This window comes from Engystomops pustulosus, chromosome 1 (assembly GCF_040894005.1).
Source record: "Engystomops pustulosus chromosome 1, aEngPut4.maternal, whole genome shotgun sequence".
NCBI classification, from domain to species: Eukaryota; Metazoa; Chordata; class Amphibia; order Anura; family Leptodactylidae; genus Engystomops; species Engystomops pustulosus.
In genome coordinates, this window is record NC_092411.1 from 223,858,687 (window position 1) to 223,868,351 (window position 9,665).

The 9,665-nt window shown below is 40.0% G+C and overlaps 1 protein-coding gene across 6 annotated transcripts in view; it reads right to left on the reverse strand.

The window, feature by feature from the left end:
• Nucleotides 1–5,284, reverse strand: part of INPP4B (inositol polyphosphate-4-phosphatase type II B) — a 366,270-nt gene extending 360,986 nt beyond the window's left edge. For 2 of the 6 annotated variants that reach the window (XM_072119662.1, XM_072119672.1), the window contains exons 1-2: nucleotides 5,090–5,282; nucleotides 3,905–4,737 (exon numbers count right to left, since the gene is read on the reverse strand). In XM_072119662.1, the coding sequence (XP_071975763.1) occupies nucleotides 3,905–3,995 (91 nt within the window). In that variant the 5' untranslated portion in view covers nucleotides 3,996–4,737; nucleotides 5,090–5,282. Of the gene's footprint in view, nucleotides 1–3,904; nucleotides 4,743–5,089 lie in introns of those variants that run through there. The other 4 variants (XM_072119688.1, XM_072119643.1, XM_072119681.1 and 1 more) reach the window with 4 other exon arrangements.
• Between the last annotated feature and the right edge of the window lie 4,381 nt (nucleotides 5,285–9,665).

The following is a 9,665-nucleotide window of genomic DNA, read 5'->3' on the forward strand; positions in this document are numbered from 1 at the left end:
TAAAAAAAAATTTAAGTCTGGACTTGTACTGCAGAGTGAATAAAAATGTAGTTGTAATTCTTGTTTTTTTAACATATTTGAACAGAACAAAGATCACCAACCAGCAATGAGTTTTGTATTGCTCAGTCAACACAAAAAGCTAATAGAATTACCACCCAACAATAGCATAAGCTTTTGAAAGTGGTTTGGAACTTTCCTATGAAATTCATTGTTTGACAATCTTCTTACTGGGTTATTAAACACGTATTTAAGAGCAGGAAACATAAAGCCCAAAATAAAAGCATCATCTGTGCCAAATGCAATTGTAAAGTAACACAACAAAGTCATTTGCTTTGTTTGTGCATAGCAATGTAAAAAGCAAAAATAATTCGGAGCAATACAAAGCCTAGAGCAAAAAGGAGGTAAAAAGATAAAAATAAAGAAAACAAGATATTTAAACAAAAAGTGCACCCGACGGATGAGGTACCACAACTAACGGAGGGCATTATGGCGATGCTGTCGTATTATGTTCCAACACAAAACATGTCTTAGCCTATTTTATATCATTCTAGGAAAACACTGTATTCTTTCCATGCACAAGCTGAAGAACTATGGCACAAGCCTTTCTATGTATTGTGCAGTTGAAGGATGAGTAATGCAGACTTTCATTGCTACAGGATGGATTCTTGTATGGCTTTTACTTCTGTATAAAGTCAAGATATGCTTTGTGTAGTATCCATTAAACCTCTTGTGCTCTGCCCATCCTCAGATTCGTGTGTCTTTTCTCTCCTACTGTAGCTTTTGATTTTTCTTTTTTCTCTAAAATAAGAAAAGATGTTGAAAGGAAACCTGTCCCCTCCAACCAACTAAGTAAAGACTATAACTTATAAAAGACTGTAAAGTCATCTCAGTACTTCTTACATGTTTCATCTGCATTGGTCTAAAAACAATCGTCATTAATTTATCCAGTCAAGTAGACAGGAGAGTTTTCTTATCCTGTCTAGCGCCCCAACCTCCTCACGGGCACTATAGCTTGGACCACCGCCCCTCTGCATTGCCCTCAGCTTGAAACACCTGGGTATGTGCAGTGTGCATGTTAGTTCACCACTGGACTCTGCCTCCACATGCAATTGAGAGCTAGCCGCTTGTGCCCTGACATGCACTGGCGCATGCGCATTGCACTTGTGGAGCTGGCCTGTGCCGAACTAATACTGAGGGCAGTGTGGAAAAGCAGGGGTCCAAGTCTGGAACTTGACTGGATCCAAAAGCTCTCTTGCCTCCTTGACTGGATAAATGAAAGAAGAAATGGGGAATAAAAGTTGCTTTAAGAACACTGCAGCAACTCAGATGAACTCTGGGGTTAATTTAGTTGGTCAGAGCTGACAGGTTCCTTTAATGGTTCTCCACCACATTTTTAGATGGTAGGCTAAAACACTATGAGGCACATGTACGTCATTTTGTCTTTGTGCTCCTTCCTTTTTGCCACTTCTTCTGCTTTTCTGCTGTGTCTTAGGAGTTATGCCTTTTTAATACATGTCAGTTAATACACTTAGTGACTTTTTGTCAAAAAAAATCACAACGAAGCCCTAAAAGGTCTCAAACAGCTTAAGTTTGCCAAGATAAGGTATGGATTTGTGACTTTTTACAAAAAGTCTCAACTTTAACATCTGGCTCTAGGTAATAACTCAGAGAACATTGCAGAAAACTAGACAATGGTGAACTGTGAAGGGAGGTTGTCTTAGGCGCAAAAAAAGACAAATGTACAAATGCAGAAAAAGGAAGAAAAATCCAAGACAAAGCAAATGTATATGTGCCTCTATGTTTATTCTTCTCCTGTGACTGCATCCCTGGGTTATGTGTAGTCTTTCCAGGGTTCACCTGTGACGGTCCCTTCTGTGGTTCTCTTTGGAGAGACTCAAATTTTGTAAAGCTAAAGATTATCATAATGGACATGGATAATGTGAAACCAAATTCTTTAGGGAATGGTTGTATGTATAGTGCAGCTACATAATAAATATGGAATCATTCATCATAAATAAAATCACCACAACATATCTAGTTAAGCATATTAGTATGTAGGTTGTTTTCTTCTGAATAGAGCTTAAAAGATTGTGATGGGTTTATAATATATAATGATTCTAATCATCTTGAATCATTTTCTCTACTTTTCCCCTAAAAAGAATTTTTTAAAAAATGGAATATCTTCAGTGCATATCTGGTATCTTCAGCAGCTGACAATATCTGCAGGCGTCAAGTGAAATCAACTGCATGTTACAAAGAGGTAAATGTTATGGAGCAGAGCCTCAAAGTACCCCACAGCACGGCTTTCTAATTCCAGATGGCAATCATACAAAAACTCCAGACACGTTGTATGTGATATATATTGGATACAATAGTGTTGGACCCTGTAGCTTGACGCCTGTCTCCTGCTGCCAAACTGTGTTGCTATGGACACGGGATAAGACGGTACTAAGACCGATTTAAAACAAAATGTGCAAGGCAAAGATACACCAGACACGTTGAAAATATAATTACCATCATTTAGTCACACATATGGCGGTAGGAAATAAACCAGGATAACATAAACATCCATCAAGCATGATCATTAAAGAGCAGGCTGGGAAAATATAAATCAGCAAAATTGTTGCTTCTAATCAGTGATGTCTTCACTTCCTAGTCCTGCGGGTGCGAGAGGGTTAAATTCCTAATCAGGTTAGAAAAGGCCATAGGAATCAACTTTGCTCAGAGCTGTGACAAATGAGATGTTCAGAACATATCATAAAGCTGTAGACTAGAGAAGCTGCATTATGCTGAGTATCCGGAATGTGCTAAAGGTTTATTGGATTACTACCTACACTATTTCCCATATTATAGAATAGCTTCCTGTAAATTCCTACATGACAAACACATTCAGTCCAATAAGAGAGCATCAATTCTGACAACAATGGAACACAAACATATACAATTGTAGCAGAGGTTTCAACACTTTGAAAAAAAGGACAATATTTAATGTCCATTGCAGTCACATGAAAAATCACTGATCTTACATTGGGACATCACAGACGTGTGATCTAGTGAGATAGGATCCCAACATAACATAATGTGATACCACAAGTTATAGGAATTTTGAAACTTGGATTGAAATCTTATATGTCTATTCAAGTATACCGACCAGAGAATATTTACCCTGCATATGTTCTATGTCCACTATCCTCCTAGGCAGTGGATAGATGTCCTTTGACATCTTACCAATGGAGATATTTGGGGTAACTGGGCACTATGCTGTTCAGATAACATAACTCCTATAACTGGCTGTGGAAGTGAATGGGTCCATTTAGGAGATATATTGCATTTGGTGTCTGGAGAAATCTGCAGAAGTGATGATATAAAGATGACAAACTTTGCAACCACAAATATAGCAAAGAGTCTACAAGCAATACATCACACACTGATGTCTGCACATTCAGCAAGAATAAAATATGTATCTATTTTTGATAAATTATTTCAGTTTAACAATTTATAGATTCAATAATTCTAAAAAACCCCAAATAAATAGTAAGACTTTACAGAAATCTATATGGTAACAAAGCTTTATTTAGCCCTGCAAAGACTGAAACAAGGGGATACAGAACTTGTGCTCTCAGTCCCAGGTGAAGCACCAAGGAATTGGTGTCTTCTATATGTAGTAAAGCCCATTCAGTCATTATTCCTATATCTCTGTCGGGCATGTTCAGTGTGTACTGGAACATGAGATCACCTCTAGTATGAGCTTCCTCTGCCTAAAAACATAGCAGTTCAGCTCAAGCTGTGTAGTGAGAGCAGCCCTTACAGGCAGCCAGCTGGGGAAGGGTTAAGGATGTAGTTGTAGTGTAGTAGATGGACAATACATATGATACTGGCATGCTGATAGAGCTGCTGCACTTACTTGTAGACTGTGACACAACATCATTGTCCCCTTCAGCTGCAGAAATCAGATCCTGGGCTGCATCACAAGTCCTTTCCTCCTGTAACTCCATGCTCAGCTTGGTGAGAGTGTTAATTCTCCTCTATGAGTTCTCTGCTCCCAAGATTTGCAGTTCACCTTAGCTATGGCTTGAAGAAACAGCTTCCTTATCCCCCCAGTGTGCAGGATCTCTTCAGCCACCCAGGCTAGAGAGGGGCAGGTAGCAGATAGCAGCAGCACAAGTGATGCTGTGCCTAATACAGACCATTATCCATGGATCTCCCCAGTCACTGGAGCGCACACCTAACACACCTCTCCACAATCAATCCCCTGTTGCTTCTTGTTCAGCTCCTGCACAGTCCAAGCTTCACAGCAATTAATGCATTGGGAAACTAGGTGGCAGAATTATCAAACCTTCCTTGCTCTATACACTGTGCTGGCAAATGCTGGAGCTGCAAACTTTAACAAGAATTCAATACATGAGCTGCAGCAGCAGCCTGTCAGAGGGAGCACAGGGACTCAGTGAGGTGAACATGTCCATCATCTCCTCTATTAGCCCTGTCCTTTATGCTAAGCTTCCCATCTATCCATGTCACAGTGTGGGGATAATTCAGGATGACACAGCATCTTCAGCAGGCAACAGGTTGAATGTGGGAGCTGCCAGCCTCATTACTTCCCATGGTGTCTGTTGCTGTTCTGCCTGATAAAAGTCATAATTGTTTCATGAGTGACCTTCTGGGAAGAAATTCCAGAGCTGATCAGGAAATGGAGAAGATTTGCTTCTTCTTATTTCTCTTGCAGGGACCATTTTCAGTCTGTTAAAGTTAATGAGCCATATTTGAAACAGACATATATTCATTAGGACACAAATAAAAGGACTGACTGCTACCAGCTGCCCCTTAAATGGCACAATATTGGGAAATGCAAAGTGCTGCGCCCACTGCTTTCTACATCCCCCCCTCACTAGCTTTTGCTTTGTCATTTTCTCAGAAACACATTAAATTGCACTGTAAAATGCTCGCCGTTTTACAATAAGGTCACAGTATGTAAATTCACTATTCATTTAGAAAAGACAATTCCATTTCTATTCTATCTCTGGTTATTATAAATGTATATATGTATATTGTATAGGAGCGGACGTGCATAATGTTAGAGTGCTTTACTTACGTATTATTCTCCTTGCATGGTTTTTTTTTCTAGGCCTAGTAGAAAATCATTAAATTGCCACAGAACTTCATTGAATATTTTATCATTCTTAAAATATACATCTAATATTACAGTTAGAAGGTTCTGCTCTGGGAAAAGGCAGCAAAATATCAGTTATCTAATTATTTTCATGAGTAAACTGGTACTAGGTGGCTAACATGAAAGCACAAAGCATTAAAGAGGGTTCTCCTGAGGTCAAAAAACATGTCTGTTTTATTCCAAAAACAGCGCCACACCTGACCATGGGTAGTGTGTGGTATTGCAACTAAGCTCCATTCATTTCTATACAGCTGAGCTGCAATACCTGCACAAACCATGATCAGGCGTCGCGTTGTTTTTGGAAGAAAGCAACCTTTTCAACCTTGGGAGAATCCCTTTAAGGGCGCGTTCACACGTTGCGTTTTGGTTGTGTTTTAATTGCGTTTTAAAGCGCATTAAAACCGCTGAGGAGAGGTGATTTGCCTAATTACATTACTATTAACAATTGCATTTACAAAATGCAGTGTAAACATGATGTGCTAACAATGCATTTACGTTTTTGTTATGTTAACACAATGTTAACATTGTGTTTACACTGCTGTTGTAATGCGTTTCAAAACGCAATGAAAATGCGACCAAAATGCACTGTGTGACCACAGCCCTAAGAGCGCGCTGGGGCTGTACTATGATTGCGTTTTCATTGCGTTTTTCGCATGCGTCAGCGATTTCTTTGTAATTAATTTTTTTGGGTTTTCTGCACTTGTTCAATTGATACGTTTTTGGTTTATGGATGCATCTATAACGCAGTGTATTGTTTAATAGGTTCCGTTTGCGTTTATGAATTAAAGATGGAGGGCGCGTTCACACGTTACATTTTGACCTGCATTTTCATTGCGTTTGAAACAAAACGCATGCGTTAACATTGCGTTTACAAACATAAACGGTAATGTAATTAGGCAAATCACCTCTCATCAGCTGTTGTATATGCGTTTCAAACGCAATGAAAACGCGACCAAAACGCAACATGTGAACGAGCCTGGACGGATGCGTTTTGTCTGTTTTTAAATGTGCCTTTTAAATGTGTGCATTTTGCTTTATTTCGAAGATGCTTGCCTCTGATGGCACGTGCCTCTATGTGCCGCCAAGCTACCATGGAATATCCACAGAAGAGAAAAATGTGGCGCTACAGATGGGTGCGCTTGTAACCCAGAAATTTTTACCAACACACGGTTTGAAATCCAATTTTAATCATTCGTAATAAATACTAAATTAGCTTTTATACCAAACCGTGTGTTGGTAAAAATTTCTGGGTTACAAGCGCACCCATCTGTAGCGCCACATTTTTCTCTTCTGTGGATACTCCTTTGCCTACGGTTCCATTGGATACCGGTTCTTGTGTGCGCATGGGAAGCTGCTGAGGTAACCCCACGAAGGACTCATTACCCAGGGCAACCAAGGCCCCCACATTTATATCTGCGATTGGCCAAGTGGCCACCAGGTGAGCACCTCCTATTACTTACCTGAAGAACAAACCTCCCAAACGTTATTACACGAGGCGCCGTCCTCCTTGGTTGTCTTTTTTGTCTTCTCTCTCTCGCCAAGCTACCATGGCAGTGTTTATTTGATTTTCCCTCAATTTTACCTCACAAATTTACATCATCCATTTTGATGACGGGGCAGTGAAGTACAAACTTCTCTCATGATTTCTGCATACCACGGCCTGAATTTGGATGTCTCTTATTTAATCTCTTTGGTAAGTGCAATGTTGCTGTTGTTTATGGCTAACTTTTTTATTGCATTGTAGTTTTTCAAGACATTTATTGTTTTTTTTTTTGGTTCTGTGGTGCTGAAATATTTCTTTGTATGTTGGTCTTATTTTCAAGACATGTGGTTTTTATTCTTTATTTTATTTGTGAACATTTGTCCATCTTCATGTATGTTTTTTGAGTTTTGTTTTCTTTTTTTTTGGGTGTAATTTTGCTGAATTGTTTCACATTTTTAGTGATTACATGGGTACCTTTTTAATAGGAACTACACTATGTGCATTTTAATGGAACTTTGCTTTTGGCCTTTGTATAATTCATACTGTCACACGGATTTTGTATTTGGACAAACTTGGACAAAGTGAGTGTTTGGTCATCCACTTGCAAATGAGGTTCAATGTAGATAAATGTAAGGTTATGCACCTGGGGGCTAATAATCCAAAGGCAAAATGGGGGAGTAAATCTGGGAGAGTCTATTGTTGAGAAGGACCTGAGTTCTAGTAAATCATAAATTGAATAAAAGCATGCAATGTCAAGCAGCTGCCTCTAAAGCCAGTAGGATCTTGTCATGTATCAAAAGTAGTATAGACTCTCGGGATAGGGATGTAATATTACCACTGTACAAGGCACTGGTTCGGCCTCACCTGGAATATGCTGTCCAGTTCTGGGCACCGGTCCATAAAAAGGATGCCCTGGAGCTGGAGAGGGTTCAACATAGAGCCACAAAAATGATAAGGGGTATGGAGGGTCTCAGTTATGAGGAAAGATTAAAACAACTAGATTTATTTAGTCTTGAAAAGAAACGACTACTGATTAATTTATATAAATATATGAATGGTCCAATCAAAAAATATGATAGTAAATTGTCTCCGTCTGGAGAAATCAAGGTTTAATCACCAGATGGCGACAGGGCTTCTTTACTATGAGAACTGTCAATCTGTGGAATATAAGTAGAAAAAGAAGTGCACGGTCCAGCCAGGCTCCAAACACTGAAGATTTCTTTATTTAATATTTCATAACAGGATAAAAAGTCCACTCAGACAGAAAGTTAAAATGCCTACGCGTTTCGGACAGGCAACCTGTCCTTAGTCATGGCTAACATATAATGACATGAGTCTACATTTATAACACAGTGCAATCAGTAGTACCCCCCCCCCCAGAAAAACACCGGCACTTCCGGTACCGCCCATAATCATTGAAAAATCGTACTTGGACATATAAGTATAAGAACATGGTACAGCAATCCACATTTAAAATAAACTTAAACATCATGCCAATGAGGTATAAAGTTTCTCGGATCTGGAATATTTGCGTTGGATGAAATGTGGAGTTACATGGCACCACCAATGACTCGTGTTCCGTCGTGCGGCCGGAGTCACGAGACACCTCCAAGTCACATGGTCCGGAGTCACGTGACCCGCCGCGGGTTGCATAGCAACTGGTAGCCAGGTAAATAATGCTGAAGACCTAGGCGCACGGGTAATATGCCAGTAGGAAAGTGCCACAAGGAGGGGGGGGGACCTGGACAAGAAGGAATCCCGTTGGCACCACAGCAGAGATCCACGACGAAAACCGCAGAGGAGCGATGAGGCCTGAGCAGCATCGAAGGGGATCCATGCGGCGCAGCCGAGACGACTCCCCCACAATCCAAAGTAGGTATCTAGGATAAATCAAAGCAAAATTACAGATATGACAAGAATTAAAACCAATTACAACATGTAACTCAGGTAAAAGAAAAACGGAACTTCATAACAACATTACTGAGATATGAAATATATTTGTAAAAACAGATAAAATGTCATTATGGTTTGAAAAGACTACAGAGCCTAGGAGAAGGCACCACACAAATAAATAATGGTACATTAGCTCTCTTTTGATATTCAACCCTTGTGGGGAAGAGGTGCCCAAGGAAAAAATCCAATATGCCTCTCTATTAGCTAGGCGGGCTCCAATGTTGCCACCTCTGGTATTTTTGTGGACTTTTTCTATGGCATATGTACTCAGTGAGCGAGTGTCTCCTTTGTGTAATCTGACAAAATGTTCTGATGCCCCAGATAAATTACGGCCCGTGGGATTCAGAATGTCATGCAGATGTTCTAAGAATCTAACTTTAAACCTGCGGGTAGTATGTCCAACATACATTAAATTGCATAAAGAGCAGTGTATGATATAAACAACATTGTCAGAATTGCAATTCAAGAGCTTCTTGATAGGAAATTTCTTCGCACCATCACTGGAGAAGAAATACTTCCTTTTGTTGACTACAAACTTGCATGTGAGACAACGGGAGGCACCACATCTAAAAAAAACCCTGGGTGAATAGCCAGGTAGAGCTGGATTGTGTGGTAAATAAAGAAGGAGACAGCATATTACCAAGGCTTTGGCCCCTTCTAGAGACGATCCTACAATCATTGTCAAGAATCTTTTCAAGTGTGGGGTCCGATTTGAGTAAAGGTAAGTGTTGATGGACAATGTTTGAGATAGCATTAAACTGTGGGCTAAACTGCAGAACCAATGTAGGAGTAAGAGTGGAATTCAGGCTCTTCGTATGGCTATGGTTTGAATTATGGGGTTGTTGTGGATAGATAAGACTATGTCTATTCCTATTGACGACTCTATTATAGGCTCTCTCTAGTGTCCACTTTGGATACCCCCTGCTCCTCAGCCTGTTGCATGTTTCTGATGCCTCCGTACAAAATGTAGTGATGTTACTGCAGTTTCTCCTCACCCTCGTCAGCTCCCCCACCAGCCTGTATCGTGTGTGATGGATGTTGAGATTCGTGTAAGATAGTATT